Below are 16793 nucleotides of genomic sequence, written 5' to 3' on the forward strand. Positions count from 1 at the left end.
GAGCTCACGTGCCACAACTACTGAGCCCGTGCTCCGCAACAAGAGAAGCCTCTGCAGTGAGAAGCCCGTGCACAGCAACGAAGACCCAACGCAGCCAAAATAAATAAATAAAATAAAATAAAATAAAGTGCCTTCCAATACTGCAGAGGCTGGAAACCTAAAAACTACATTGCCCAGACTTTCTTAAAGCTAGAGTTCCAGATGTCAGTTAGGTTTCGACAATCAGTTGCAAGACCTGAGTTTGGAACTGATTTTATGAGGAGAGGCAGGGCACATGCATCTCTTTACTAATGAGGAACGCAGCAGAAGTGGGAGAGCTCTGAGGCCTGCAGAAGTCAGGGTGGCTTCCTAGCTTAGCAGAGGCAGCTTGCTGACTCTGGCTTGGTCATGAGACTGAGTTGTTCCTAGAAGCTCAGGGTAGAGCCTCTATTGTTTGCCCTTGTAATGATCCCCTACATCATTTTATACTCTGAAATGTCTTTTTCTGCTTCAACTAGAGTGGAATTTTCTGCTAGACTGGATTCTGTTCTCTGCAACTGAACCTTGACTGATGATGTAGTCTGCCTTCCCTCAGCAGCAATTCCATTCTTCCTGGATATGTATGTGTGTCAAAGTTATTTAACTGTACACGTTAAATATGAGCAATATACTATTTATTATGCCTCAATACAGCTATTAAATTAAATATTAAAATGAAAATATGGTCCATTTGAATTAATTTTTATGTATGATGTGAGGTATGGCTCAAAGTTCATGTTTTGCATGTGAATATCCAATTGTTCCAGCACCATTTGTTGACAGACTACCCTTTCTCCGCTGAATTGCCTTCAGATATTTGTCAAAAATCAGTTGTCCACCTCTGCTTAAGGACCTGGTATTAAACAGCCCTGTGAAGCCACCATGGTGCATCCTAGGGACATTATTGAGGATGCTATTGAAGGCATCACATGTACACTAGAAACTCCTCTGATCTCAGCACATGGAATGGTTAGCCTTGTCCTGAGCAGCTGTTTGTTTGTGTTCTCTTTTTAGGAAAAAAGTCAGGGTCATCATGGGCTCATCACTCATTGTTGCCTTCACGCTGTGAGGGAGCCTAGAGGCCCCCAGGCCACCACCGCTAGGAAGCGCAGAGCCCGTACTGCATGCGTGTTGGTGACAGTCCTCATTCTAGGCTCCATTTTATCTTTCCTGCTCTCACTTTCCTTTTTCCAGTTTCCTCATCTACTTGTTTAAAGTTTTATCTTATTGTGAGTATTTTTGTAAGTCATCTCCTATCCTTTCTAGAATAAGGTTATACCTGAATAAATAAATGACAATTGTTAAAATAAATTAAATCCTAGAAGATCAAGCACCTTCTTCCCATAAAATTCGTATAACATAAGAAGATTTTTCCAGGACCTACTCACTTGAGCAGTATCATTCACAGGGGCATTCTGGCACAACAGTGAGTGGGGGCAGTCCCTTGGAGTCATGGGATTTGCTCTGCAAGGGCCCGAGCCTGGTGTTGAAATGCCTCCAGGCCAGCAAGTCCTGTGACCCCGAGTCAGCTGCCCAGGGCTCCTGGAGAGGAGATCATTGCCTCCCTCTTCGTCTTTCTCAAAAGTAAAACAAATCCAAAAGAACTCACTAGCCACTGAACAGATAAATGACCGGCATCTTCTCTGATGCCCAAATTCAGCACAATTAGTTCAGCAGGTGGGTTCTGCTTTGCTGTACGAGCTACACAGGAAACAGGGAGCACAGAAAGCCAGCCACTAAGTTAACTCACCTTGCCTGTGGCAGACTATTTGAAATATCGCAGGAAAAAGGATGGATGAGGGTCAGGTGTCACATTATTGAACTCTGATGAAGCACCATAATGTTTCAGGCAGCATGAGAGAGAGGGCAGGGTCTTCTCAACCTCAGTCACCCTTGTACCACCTTCCTGATTTTTGTCATATCTGTGTACTTCTTATTGTAGTTTTTACTTAATATTTATCTTTGGATCTACTAGTGATACTTCAATCTCACCCTAAGCAATAGTACCCATGAATTTAGGAGTTTGATACGCTAGCTATGTTTTTTTCTATCTGTAGAAAAATAATCTACTGTAGCTATAGAAAAGTAATCTATTGTAAAATAAATATTGGAAACCTGTTGAAATTTAAAAATGTGTTCACATACCTCCAAAAGTCATCTCATGTACTTCCAGAGGTAGACGTGCCACACTCTGGGACAAACCAGAGGAAAACAATCCTGGATCTCATAGGACTGCAGAAAAGTGTTGGCTCCAGTGGGACTTGGGGGATCAGAGAATCTGTCCTTTAAAAGAGTCATATGTGGGACTTCCCTGGTGGTCCCGTGGTTAGGAATCCCCTTTCCAATGCAGAGGAAGTGGGTTTGATCCCTGGTACGGGAACAAGATCCCACATGCCTTGGGGCAACTAAGTCCGTGTTCCTCAACTACAGAGCCCACGTGCTCTGGAGCCCACGCCACAACTAGAGAGAAGCCCATGCGCCGCAACAAAGAGCCCGCGTGCCACAAGTAAGACCCGACGCACCCAAAATAAATAAATAAATAAATTTTTAAAAAGGAAGGAAATTAAAAAAAGAGTCATATGTACATATGTGCATTATTATAGACTGAGACATTGAATACCATAAATGTAATTCACCACCCCCCAAATTAATCAAATCAGCAAACATTCGTATATTGATTCACCTTCTTTTTTTTTTGGCCACACTGCATGGCATGTAGGATCTTAGTTCCCTGACCAGGGATCAAACCTGTGCCCCCTACATTAGAAGTGTGGAGTCTTAACCACTGGACCACCACGGCAGTCCCTTGATTTACCTTCTTAATTAGGTAATGGAAATAGGCCAGCTGGGGTTTCCTCTGCTTCAAGCCTTGGTTATTTTCTTTTTTTAAATTTAGTTTTGGCTGCGTTGGGTCTTCGTTGCTGCGCATGGGCTTTCTCTAGCTGCAGGCTTCTCATTGCGCTGGCTTCTCTTGTTGCAGAGCACGGGATCTAGACATGCGGGCTTCAGTAGTTGTGGCACGAGGGCTCAGTAGTTGTGGCTCACGGGCTTAGTTGCTCCGCAGCATGTGGGATCTTCCCCATCCAGGGCTCGAACCCATGTCCCCTGCATTGGAAGGCAGATTCTTAACCACTGCGCCACCAGGGAGCCCGCTTAGTTATTTTCTTAGTAGAAATTTTGTTTCAAGTTGAATAACTTGCCTTTTGAGCTCCTCTCTTCTAAATCTTGTGAGTAAATGGCAATTAGGGAGCTATGCAGTGATAAAGTGCTACTTTCACAGGATAAAGAATCACTCATGTATGCAGATTTAGAAAAAAAATTAGGCTTTGGAAAACCAAAATAATCACAAGGTAGGGACTATAACTTGTACACCATTCCTGATTCTGTTTTGAAGCTTCTGATACAACTGAGTCTTTAAAACAAATGTGTTAACTAATGTCAATAGTGCAGCGTTTGTAACACCCTTTAGAAACAATGCTGGCAGTTGTAAGTTCTCTCTATATTTTATGAGTAGTACTTTAAAAAAAAATTATTTATTTATTTGGTTGTGCCGGGTCTTTAGTTGTGGCATGTGAACTCTTAGTTGCGCCATATGGGATCTAGTTCCCTGACCAGGGATTGAACCCGGGCCCCCTGCATTGGGAGCACAGAGTCTTAGCCACTGGACCACGAGCGAAGTCCCTGTGAGTAGTACTGATACTTGTTCATTCAGCTTACTAAGTGCCAGTAAAAGAAAGTTGTGTTTATAAAATATCAGCAAATGTGACCCGAGGGAAGACCGTATTCCAAAGGGGCTGGGATTTTCACTGGGAACCCCTGTGGAGTTGCGAATGCTGATGGAGAGGGGCAGGGATCCCATCAGAAAGGGGTAGGAGAGAGAATATTTTCAGTCTGTGTTTTCACTCCCTGCTGGGCATGGGGGGAGAAGGAGGAGGAAGAGGGCTTTTGTTGTAAGGACAGGAGAATTGGGTTGGTGTTGTTTTGTCATGGCACTGAGCATGTGAAGGCACAAGAGAAAAAAATGCAAAAAAATTTTCCGCAAGTCAAGGAAGAGAAAGCTTATTTAACAACAATAAAAGGACGGGAAGTGTAATCAAGTATTAACTGCAGATCTGGATAGTGTTAGAGCTGAGTTCTAGGACTTCTAAACTGAAGCTAGCCCAGAGAGGTTTGTAAAGACATTATTTTTTTAAAAATCAGGCATCAGAAGCAGAAAGAACACATGACATTCTGAGAGATGCTGCATTTAGTTAACCAGAAGTGCTGATTTATAGCTTCAGAGTGATGGGTTGGCAGGATAAGGGCATTGTGGGACAGGTAAGGCCAGTACCACAAAGAAGGGGACCAAGACAAGGGCTAAGAAGTCAGGCATTGGTCTGGGGGTGTTGTCACCTCTTTGAGGATGGAAGTTGGAGGGATGCGGTAGAGGCTCTCTCTGCAGCTTGGGTCATAGCAGCTCTTAGACAATGGCAAAAGAAGGGAAATGGGAAATTTCAAGGTTTTTAACAGTTCACGTGAACTGTCATGGTGGAAACAGAGGCTACAAGGCAGGACAGATCAGGAGAAAGTTGCCTCCCCCTGCACCCCCAGGTCACCCAGAGAAATTAGAAGGCAAGTGAGACTTCCATAGAAATTTGAAGCTTTTTTTTCTTCTAATTTTAGATTAAACTTCATAGAGCTCCTTTCTTGACAGCTGGACTACATTTAGTGAACTGAAGACAATGAAGACAAAGTCTAGACATTGCAGCCTCCAGTGTCCCCTCCCCCCTTCTCTTCCTCATAGTGGTCACAGGAACATACAATGTGACATGTTGGTGGTGTGATGGAAAGATCCTTAAAAACACAAAAAGCACAATTCAGCAGTCATGAGCTCTGTGAGTTTGGTGAAGAAAGAACTGTGTGAGTATGAGTGTGTATGTAGGTGGGCAAGGTCCAAGAAAGTGCATCCTGGCATTATTTATGTTAGTAAATTGCTAGAAAAACCCAAATGTCCATTAGCAAAGGAGAGGTTAAATAAATAATGATACATTCATGCAATGGAATACTATGCAGCCATTAAAAAGGAGACCTCTGTATCAGAGTTTGGTCAGGACATCAGAAGAGCCTCTGTGTATTCCATGACTGATCCAGAATGGGCACATAGCCCTGAGCAGAGCCAGAGAGGCTGTGAGAATTTTGCTGGGAATCTTTTTTCCTTCAGTGACTTTCAGAGAAGATGTAGAGTCTGGAGCTGTGGCAGGAATGTTGTCAGGTGAAAAGGGAGCCTGAAAAGAAGCCTAACTGGTAGTGAGACCTTACCAAGGACAGTTTCAGGGTAATGGCGGGTGGGAGACAAATGGGTTGAAGAGTGAGAGGAGACTGGGCAGAGGAGGGGAGCCATCAAGTGAAGCTAACATTTAAAGACACACGGCTGTTACAGGGAGTAGAGAGCTGGAGTGGTGGCGAGAAGATGAGATGGAGAGCATTTTGCATTTGTTTCTCCACCCCTCAAGCAGGGAGATGCTACAGCATGTGTGACATTTATGGGAGACTTGGTGAAAGGGGAGTGGATAACTGGTGGTGTCATATAGCATGTGTGAAGGGCTGGACTTGGAGTGCAGAAGAGAATGACCAGTGTCTTCTTGGATGGCTTTGAATTCTCTGTGAAGTATGAGGAGGAGTCATTCTTTCAGAGAGAAGACAGATTAGGCGACAGTGGAGAACGGCTTAGTTGGGAACAGGTGCTGAGCCCCCTGGAGGAACTGTGTGGAATTTTGGGCAGTGTCACCGAGATCGTAGATTGTGACTCACAGCGCAGCTGTCTGCAGCAGCACTCTGCCCTGCAGGTGTGTTGGTCACAGGAGACAGACTCCCTGGGTTTTAGGTTGGCCAGGCAAGTACCTGGAGGAAGGGGGTGCAGAAGAGTTGCAGTTACGTATCTTTAAGAGTGATTGACTGATGGGCCATGGGATCTAAGCTAGATAAGGAAGCATGTGAGGTCAGAAGGTGCCTCAGTCACTTGGGGATAGTTCTCTCTCCCTTAGATTTTCATTTTCCTCTTCCTTTAGCAGCTTGTTAGAAACTGCTTGGCCAGTTAGAAGGCTAGGGTTGTTTCTTAAAGCCATCCCTGTCCAGTTCTGCCCCCCAACAGTGAGCTGCCTAAGGTGGTACTTTCTGCCAAGAATTTTTTTTTTTCCTTTCTGTTTTGATGAGATTCCGCTGTTTGGTCAAGCACAAAAACTGGTCTGCAGGGCAGATGGCATCTTCAGAGCAGTTGGGAATCCTGTCTCTCTGGGTCTCTGGATTGTTCTTTTTGTTTTTTTGAAGGTAAAATAAAAGTTTTATTTTTCTTACTGTTAATTGATCTAACAAATATCAGTCTGTTCAAAATAATAATAGCAACAATGTATCTGATTATGTATGCATATGGATGTATTATATATATACGGATCTCTGGTTTGGATGAAAAAAAGCACATAAGACCTGAGGCAATGTCCATACAGGACTGGTCCGGGGGCTCACTGGAAGGGACTTACGGAAACGCTGCTGATCAATCTCCCAGTCTTCATGGCCATTATTGCTGTATATTTTCAATGACAAAAAATTCATCATCTATTATCCTTTGAAATATGAATAGGTTATGTCTTCTGTTTTCAGCACCTACATGGTGGGGAGGAAAGCGGGGAGGGATAAATCAATAAGACTTTTCAAATAACAATGTAACAAACTCTATTAAAATGAAAATTTTTCATACTTTCAACTCAGCATTTTTGCTTCTTACAAAACACCACCACAATGCAAAGATATATGTTCTAGAATGTCCTAGTGAAGGTTTGTTGGCCTATAAATAGGGGCCTGGTTAAGTAAATTAAGCAATGGACACACAGTGGAATACTATATGGACGTTAAAAACAGTGAGGTCAGCCGCTCTCGCCTTTTGAGACAGACCGCATTCTGCCCATGGAATGTGTATCTCTGCTTTCAGTTTATTATGGCTCGCTCTTGAATTCTTTCCTGTGCGAAGCCAAGGATCCTCACTTGGTGGCCCATCCCAGGGACTCACCTGGGACATGACCGTCCTCTTGTGCCCAATTTTCCTGCAATAACTTTACAAAGGAAGAGGAAGAAGGTGGTCTTCTTTCCCTCCCCACTTTTCCTTTGACTATAAAAATGTAGCCCACTTAGTTCTCCGGGCAGAGCTCTCTTGCTTGCCTGCTTCTATCCTTCACAAGCATCCTATATTAATAAATCTACTTACCTAAAAAAACAAAAAACAGTGAGGTAAATCTATATGTACTGACATGGAAGGTTCTTCAAGACATTCTGTTCAGTGACAAGATGCAAAATAGTATGATAGCATCGATAATGATAATAACTATTAGAATGTGTATAAGGAATAAAAATTGAAGAACTGCACACAAAAATGTTAAAGACAATGTTATTGGGAACGTGGAGTATAGTTTTCATTTTATGTATTTCTATGTGGTCTGAATTCTCTATAGTGAACAAGCATAATTTTAGTGAATAATGGAATTATTGAACATAATTTCTCTCTTAAGCATGTTACATTCATTATTGATCACACAGTCTCTGGGTGGTGAACATTACCTATTCTACAGATAAGAGGATTAGAAAAGTTAACCTGCCCAAGCTCACATTTAGATCATCTAAAGAGATAATCTTTTCAAACTCTATATCATAAAGTGAATAGTCTTCCCAGGCTCAGGTTATCTCGCTTTAGAAGCTCACTTCTGGTCCTTTGGGCTATTTCTCCGTCCCATTATGATTTCACTTCCCTCTCAAAACTATTAAAATTCATTTCCTCTGGGAAGTTACCACAGGCTCATGGCTTCTCATGACTCCATTAACCTGACTCTGTAGCATTTTGATGTACTCACTGCAGTGCTTTTGTATATATGTTACCGTTTGAATTTGCATATGATTCTATTCTCCTTCATCTTCATCTTTGATGATGAGCTCCTTGATAGACTTTTTTTTTTTTTTTTTTTAAATATTTTATTGATTGATTGATTGATTGATTGATTGCTGTGTTGGGTCTTCGTTTCTGTGTGAGGGCTTTCTCCAGTTGCGGCAAGTGGGGGCCATTCTTCATCGCGGTGCGCGGGCCTCTCACTATCGCGGCCTCTCTTGTTGCGGAGCACAGGCTCCAGACGCGCAGGCTCAGTAATTGTGGCTCACGGGCCCAGTCGCTCCGCGGCATGTGGGATCTTCCCAGACCAGGGCGCGAACCCGTGTCCCCTGCATTGGCAGGCAGATTCTCAACCACTGCGCCACCAGGGAAGCCCTTGATAGACTTTGTTTAGAACTTTCCATAATCCTTCAGAGCCTGTTCCCAAACCTTCTCAATAGGTCTTAGGAGGACTGAATCCTTAGTGTAACATTTGCATTTGGTGGGTCCTTAATATTGATGATCAACAATTCCTATAAATCAGGCAAACTTTTTCTTACACAGCACTGTATGTTTTCTCTACTGAATTATGTAAATGTCCCTCAGTCGAATAGCTTCTAAATTAATAGATAATTCCAGTAAAGTCATGTCCTCTTTTGATTTTTTTTTTTTCTTGGTGTAGGGGAGATGTGAATCATATAGAGTCAATAGAAGGTTTCCAAATGGAAAAGCTTGACAACCATTGAGATAAAAAAATATCAGTGGCAGAGAATTCCTCTATTTCTCCGCTTCAATGCTGACAGGACTAAATGCTGTTTACACTATAAATGACCAAGGAAACAAGACTAGACTTCCAGTTGGTTGATAACATATGGTTGAGAAAAGAGCCTCAAGGTTATCATATTGATTCTAGATTATCTTCCTTGTCTGGTGTAAATAGAGAGACAAACACATATTCTTACCCAAATAAGTGAATCAAATGTAATTTTCATTTTGCTCCACAAATATTTGAATGTGTACCTTTAACATTTCATTAGCAGCAAAAATAACATGGTCTACATCCACAGTCAGTTGTTCTTTAGAGTAGTTTTACTCCTTGTACTTCAGTACTTGAATGAATGGAATATTCAGAGTGGAATATTTAATTCAAGACTTGGAAACAATTTGACAAACTAGTTGATTCATAGTGATCACTTCAGAAATCTAAAAGCTACTCGATAATACAAAATTTAGGGTGGGAAAGAAGGCATTCCTTTTTTTGTTTTTCTAAATTAAACCTTTAAAAATTTGTAAACTTATTTCAAGTATATGGAAAAGTACAGAAAAAATATAATGAATAATTATGTACTCATCACCCACTCTATAGAATTTTACTATTGTCATATTAAGCTTAAATTTTTAAAAAGTCACAGATATAAAGCCCCCTGTATATGCCTCCTAAATCTCATTCTTTTTTGTCCCCGCCCTGAACAAACTCTATTCTGAATTTGGTGCTTACTATTCTCATGCTGTTATTCCTTTACTATGTTTATAAATTCATAAACAATATATAATATTGTTTTGTACTTTGTACTTTCAGTGGTATATTTTACATATCATTCTGCACCTGTGCTTTTTTGGCTGTTTATACATGTAACTCAACTTGTTGTACAGATGTATCCCATTATACCAAAGTGTATCTGTTATCATGGGCATGGACTTCTGGTTGTTTCCAATGTTTTGCTACTACAAACAATACTATTTAAAGTTTTATACATGTCTCCTTTCCCCACATGCAGTAGTTTCTCATATATTCATGTGCATATAATCATCTGGTGAATCTTGTTACAATGCAGGCTCTGATTTGGTAGGTTTGGGATGGGGCCTGAGATTCTGCATATGTATTAAGTTTCCAGATGGTGTTGATGTTGCTGGTCCTAGGACCATGCTTTGAGGAGCAAGGGCCTTGCAGAGGAGTAAAACTTCTAGGTTGTAGAGGATGATCATCTTCAATGTTACTAGATATGGCCAAATGGCTCTCTAAAGTGCTTGCACCAATCCACACTCCTATCAGCAGCTCACCAGTCTCCACAATGTTACATCTTCATTAACATTGTTATTGTAAGACTTTGATTTTTGCCAATTTGATGGGCATGAAGTGGTATTTTGTTCTATTAATTTACCTTTGATGAGTATTATTGAAGTCAGACCCCTTGAGTTTCTTCTTCTGCAATAATTTTTAACATAAACTAATGTTTTGGGTAAAGAAGATGTCTTCATTCATCTGTTTCATACTTTAAAGTATCCTTGTGCAGCCATGGCCAAGATTAAGTCTTGAGACTTTCAGGCTAGAAGAAGGAGGAGCTGCTGAAACAGATGGATGACCTGAAAGTGGAGCTGTCCCAGCTGCATGTTTCCAAAGTGACAGGCAGTGCAGCATCCAAACTCTATAAGATTCGAGTTGTTTGCAAATCTATTGCCTGTGTTCTCGCTGCCATTAACCAGACTCAGAAAGAGAACCTCAGGAAATTCTACAAGGGCAAGAAGTACAAACCCCTGGAACTGCAGCCCAAGAAAATATGTACTATGCACTGCCAGCTCAACAAGCGTGAGGAGAACCTGAAGACCAAGCAGCAGCAATGGAAGCAATGGTTGTGACCACCATCGAAGTACCTGGTCGAGACCTGAGCATTGTGGGGTCAACAGAAAACAAACTGGCTAGGAAGAAAAAAGAAAAAATACTGAAGGGAGTCCTTCAAGTTAAAGCACAAGGATGATAAAGAGCAACAAAAACCATATAAAAATATAAAACTCCTTGGTAAAGGTAAACATATAGATAAATTTAGAATTATGTAGTATTGTAATGTAAGTGCATAAATTACTTTTAAATCTGGTACAGAGTTTAAAAAAACAAAAGCAAGCATAAAAAGTAATTATAAATTTATGTTAATAAATATGCAATGTTACAAGAGATAATTTATGTCTCAATAACATAAAGTGGGTGAGGCAGAACTGTAAAGCAGCAGAGTTTTTATATGTGATTAAAGTTGTTATCAGTTTAAAACATATTATTATAACTTTAAAATATTTTATGTAATTACAGTGATAACCACAGAGAAATTGTAGAATATACACAAAGGGAAATGAGAAGGGAATCAAAATATGTCACTACCAAAAAATCAGCAAAATGCAAAATAAGGCAGCAGGATGGAGAGAGGGACAAAAAAGTTATAAGATATACAGAAAACAAAATGGCAATATAAGTCCTTTCCTGCCTATAATTAATTTATATGTAAATGGATTAAATGTACCAATTAAAAGACACAGATTGGTTGAATGGATAAAAAACAAGAACCAACTAATACGCTGTCTACAGAGACATGCTATAGATCTAAAGACACACATAGGCTAAAAGCGAAAGGATGGAAAAAATATTCCATGCAAACAGGAACCTAAAGAGAGCAGAGGTGGCCATACTTAGATAAAATAGACTTTAATACCAAAACTATCATATGAGACAAAGAAGGACATTGCATGATGATAACAGGGTCAATTCACCAGGAAGATATAACAGTTATAATATACATGCACCTAACATTAGAACTTCCAAATATGTGAAGCAAACATTGACAGAACTGAAGGGAGAAAAAGACAGCAACACAATAAGGGTAGGATACTTCAATATTCCACTTTCAGTTATGGATAGAACAGCCAAACAGAAGATCAATAAGAAAACAGAGGACTTAACACTATAGAATAATTGAACCAAACATATACAGAACACTTCACCCAACAATAGCAGAATACACATTCTTCTCAAGTGCACATGGACATTCTCCAAGGTAGTCCATATGTTAAGTCACAAAACAAGTCTTAGCAAATTTAAGAAGACTGAAATCATACAAAGTATCTCTGACCACAATGGAATGAAATTAGAAATCAACAGCAGAAGGAAAAAACACAAGTATGTGGAAATTAAACAACATACTCTTAAACAACAAATGAGTCAAAGAATAAATCACAAGTGAATTTAGAAAACACTTAGAGACAAATGAAAAATACAACATACCAAAACTTACGGGATGCAGCAAAAGCAGTGATAAGAGGGAACTTTATAGAGATAAATGCTTGCATTAAAAAGAAGAAAGATCTCAAATCAACAATCTAATTTTATACCTTGAAGAAATAGAAAAAGAACAAACTAAACGTAAATTTAGCAGAAGGAAAGAAACAATAAAGATTAAAGGAGAGGTAAATGAAATAAAGAATAGAAAAACAATAGAAAAAAATCAATAAATCCAAGAGTTGGTATTATCAATAAAACCAATAAAACCAACTGAATGTTTGTGTCCCCTCACCCAAATTCATATGTTGAAGCCCTGACCACCAAAGTGATGGTATTTGGAGGTGGGGCCTTTGAGAGATAATTAGGTTTAAATTAGGTCATGAGGGTGGGAACCTCATGATGGGACTAGTGCCCTCGTAAGAAGAGGGAGACAGAAATCTATTTCTTCATGCACACGCATGAGAAAAGGCCACCTTAGCACCCAAGAAGAAGGCAGCTATCTGCAAGCTAGGAAAAGGGTTCTCACCGGAACCTGACTGTGCTGGCACCCTGACATGGACTTTCAGGCTCCAAAACTGTGAGAAATAAATATCTGTTTTTTAAGCCATCCATTCTATGATGTTTTATTTTGGCAGCCCAAGCAGACTAAGACATGGTCTTTTAAAAAGATCATCAAAATTGACAAACCCTTATCTAGATTAGCTAAGAAAAAGAGCTAGAAGATTCAAATAACTAAAATTAGAATTGAAAGAGTAGATAGTATAACTAATGTCACAGAAATAAAAAAGCATTATAAAAGACTACTGTGGGGAATTCCCTGGCAGTCCAGTGGTTAGGGCTCTGTGCTTCCACTGCAGAGGGCATGGGTTTGATCTTTGGTTGGGGAACTAAGATCCTGCAAACTGTGCAGTGCAGCCAAAAAAAAAAAAGACTACTGTGAACAATTATATATCAACAAATTGGATAACCTAGAAGAAATGGATTAATTCCTAGAAACATACAACCTACCAAAAGTAAATCATAAAGAATCTGAACAGACTTATAACTAATAAGGAGATTGAAGCAGTAATCAAACACCTCCCAACCAGGACAAGATAACTTCACTGAGGGGTTTTACCAAACAGTTAAAGGATTAAAATACCAATCCTTCTCACACCCTTCCAGAGAACTGAAGAGGAGGGAACACTTCCAAACTCATTGTACAAAGCCAGCATTATTCTGATACCAAAACCAGAAAAAGACACAAGAAAGCTACAGACAAATATTCCTGATGAATAACGATACATAAACCCTCAATAAAATACTAGTAAACTGAATTCAACGGCACATTAAAAGGATAATACACATGATTGAGTGGGATTTGTACCTGGAAGGCAAGAATGGTTCAACACACAAAATCAATCAATATAATACACCACATTAACAAAATGAAGGACAAAATCCATATGATCATCTCAAATGATGCAGAAAAAGCATTTAACAAAGTCAACACATTTTTATGATAAAAACACTCAACAAACTGGGAAAAGAAGGAAACTACCTCAACATGATAAAAGCCATATATGAAAAGGCCACAGCTAACATCATATTCAACCACGAAAGACTGAGTTTTTCCTTTAAGGTCAGAAACAAGGCAAAGTGGAGCAACTAAGCCCGTGCACCACAACTACTGAGCCTGTGCTCTACAGCCTGTGAGCCACAACTACTGAGCTGACGTGCCACAACTACTGAAGCCTGCATGCCTAGAGCCCGTGCTCCACAACAAGAGAAGCCACCACAATGAGAAGCCTGCGCGCTGCAACGAAGAGTAGCTCCCGCTCACCACAACTAGAGAAAGCCCGTGCGCAGCAATGAAGACCCAACGCAGCCAAAAATAAAAATTAAATAAATGAATTTTTAAAAAAAGCAATTAGGATTAAAAGTTTCCATTAAAAAAAAAAAAGAAACAAGGCAAAGATGCCCCCTCTCACCACTTGTATTCAACTTAATACCGAGTGTCCTAGCCAGAGCAATTAGAGAAGAAAAAGAAATAAAATGCACCCAATTCGGAAAGGAAGAAGTAAAATGATCTCTGTTCACAGATTACGTGATCGTATATGTAGAAAACCCCAAAGACTTCACGCACACACAAAAAAAACCCCTGTTACAATTAATAAGTAATTTCAGCAAAGTAGCAGGATACAAAATCAACACACAAAAATCAGGTGTATTTCTATACACTAATAATGGCTAATGTGAAAAGAAAATTAAGAAAACAATCACATTTACTATGGCATCAAAATGGATAAAATACATAGGAATAAGCTTAACCAAGGAGGTGAAAGACTTGTACACTGAAAACTATAAAACATTGCTAAAAGAAATCAAAGAAGGCACAAATAAATGGAGACATCCTGTGCTTATGGTTTGGGAAACTTAATATTGGTAAAATGTGCATACTACATAAAGCGATGTTAAGATTCAGTGCAATTCATATCAAAAACCCAATGTCATTTTTTTGCAGAAGTAGAAAAAAATCCTAAAACTCATACAAAATTTCAAGGTACCCTGAATAGCCAAAATAATCTTGAAAAAGATCAAAGTTGGAGGCCTCACATTTCCTTATTCCAAAACCAGCTACACTGCAACACCAATTGAGACAGTCTGGTACTGGCATAAAGGCAGATATACAGACCAATGAAACAGAGACTAGAGCCTAGAAATAAACCCTTGCCTATATAGCCAAATAATTTTTGGCAAAGATGTCAAAACTACAAAATAGGGAAAGATAGTCTTTTCAACAAATGGTACTAGGAAACCTGTATACTTACATGCAAAAGAATGAAGTTGGACACTTACCTTATACCATGGACCAAAATTAAAATAGGTTAAAGACCTAAATGTAAGACCTAAAAGTATAAAACTACTAGAGGAAAACATAGGAGAAAAAGCTTCAGGACATTGGATTTGGCAATGATTTCTTGAATGTGATACCAAAAACACAGACAATAGAAGCAAAAATAGACAAATGGGACTATATCAAACTTCAAAACTTATGCGTGTCAAAGGAAACAATCCACAGAGTGAAAAGGCAATCTATGGAATGGGTGAAAATATTTGCAAATCATATATATGATAAAGGGTTAACATTCAGAATACATAGGGAATTTCTAAAACTCAACAAGAAAACAAATAACCCTATTAAAAAATGGGCAAAGGAGTTCAATATATAGATAGTGCTCCAAAGAAGATATACAAATGGCCAACAAGCATATGAAAAGATACTCAACAGCACTAATCATAAGAGAAATGCAAATCAAAATCACGAGGTATCACCTCACACCTATTAGGAAGGCCACTATCAAAACAAGAAACTAAGTGTTGGGGTGGATGTGGAGAAACTGAAACCCTGCTGGTGGGAATGTAAAATGGTGTAGCTCCTATGAAGGGCAGTGTAAAGGTTTCTCAAAAAACTAAACACAGAGCTGCCATATGATCCAGCAAACCCATTTCTGGGTATATATCCAAAAGAATTCAAAGCAGGATCTTTAAGAGATGTTCATTAAACATTATTTACAGTAGCCAAGAGGTAGAAGCAACCCAAATTCCATTAACAGCTGAATGGATAATCGAATTGTGGTTCATACAATACATACAATGGAATATTATGCAAACTTAAAAAAAAGAAGAAAATTCGATCACATTCTACAAGGATGAGCCTCAAGGACGTTATACTAAGTGAAATAAGCCAGCATAAAAGGACAATTACTGTATGATTCTACTCATATGAGGTATCTAAAGTAGTCAAATCATAGAAACAGAAAGTAGAAATGTGATTGCCAAGTACTGGAGAAAGGAGGGAGGGAGAATTAATGTTTAGTGGGTATACAGTTTCAGTTTGGCAAGATGAAATAGTTCCAGAGATCTGTTGTACAACAATGTGAATGTAACTTAATGCCGCTGGACTTAAAAATGTTTAAGATGGTAAATTTAATGTTTTTTTTTTCTTAACCACAATAAAAAAACCAAACAAATCTGAGCTATTATTAAGTTTAGGCTTTTTCCTCCCATGAATATACACTTTCCCCCAAAATTGGACCACATTGTACATGCTGTTTTATAACAGGTTTTGCCCATTGACTACAGAGTGGAAACTTTCCAAGTTTATTCCCTATTCTTCTAGGTCATTTAGAAAGGCTGTTTAGTATTCCAATATGTGAACCTACCACATTAACCAATTTCCTGTTGTTGGACACTGGATTGAATTATTTTACTCTTATGAACAATACTATGTAGCTAAATCATGTTATGCCTTTTAAATAGTTTTAATATCAGCTTCTCTCTCCCCTTCTAGTCAGCTCTCAGCTGTTACACTTCTCCCCTTCTAATCTGTGATCAGATAATCAACCTAGTTAAATCATTTACTTGTAATAAAACCTTATATACAATTCTGTCCCTTGCTCTAAGTCCTAGGTAAAAGGGACAGCTGTTGTAGAAGCTGTGAAGGGAGGCTGTGTGTGCTTATTTCGGGTATACTTTCAGTTTGACCAGCTCTGCTAGAATCGCTTCTTGCCTCACTGAATAAATCCAGATGGTGGCACTTGCTCTTGTGCCTTGTGGTTGCCTTTTCCCTTCCACTCTCTCTTAGGGTCTTGAAACTCAATCTACCTTTATGCCTGGCCACCACCACCTCAGTGTTACCTGTTTCTGATTTTCTGAAGCCCTGCTGCCCCTTAGGGCCTGTCTAGGAGTTCCTGGCCTCCTTGGACTCCTGATACCAGTATGCATGCATACTGCTGACTTCTACTTTGTGGACTTCTTTGCTTTAGTTTCTCACACTTTTAAGGAACTCATAGCACCTAT

At 39.4% G+C, this 16793-nt stretch overlaps 1 protein-coding gene across 1 annotated transcript; it reads left to right on the plus strand.

The window, feature by feature from the left end:
- Positions 1 to 10261: 10261 nt before the first annotated feature.
- Positions 10262 to 10543, plus strand: LOC133096194 (large ribosomal subunit protein uL29-like). Its single transcript, XM_061197691.1, has one exon. The coding sequence runs from the start codon at positions 10262 to 10264 to the stop codon at positions 10541 to 10543; it is 282 nt and encodes a 93-aa protein (XP_061053674.1).
- The last annotated feature ends 6250 nt before the right edge of the window (positions 10544 to 16793 follow it).

This window comes from Eubalaena glacialis, chromosome 8 (assembly GCF_028564815.1).
Source record: "Eubalaena glacialis isolate mEubGla1 chromosome 8, mEubGla1.1.hap2.+ XY, whole genome shotgun sequence".
Classification (NCBI taxonomy): domain Eukaryota; kingdom Metazoa; phylum Chordata; class Mammalia; order Artiodactyla; family Balaenidae; genus Eubalaena; species Eubalaena glacialis.

What these genes read in the sequence shown, in the direction of transcription:
- LOC133096194 (XM_061197691.1), top strand. Translation starts at nt 10,262, where the DNA reads ATGGATGACCTGAAAGTGGAGCTGTCCCAGCTGCATGTTTCCAAAGTG.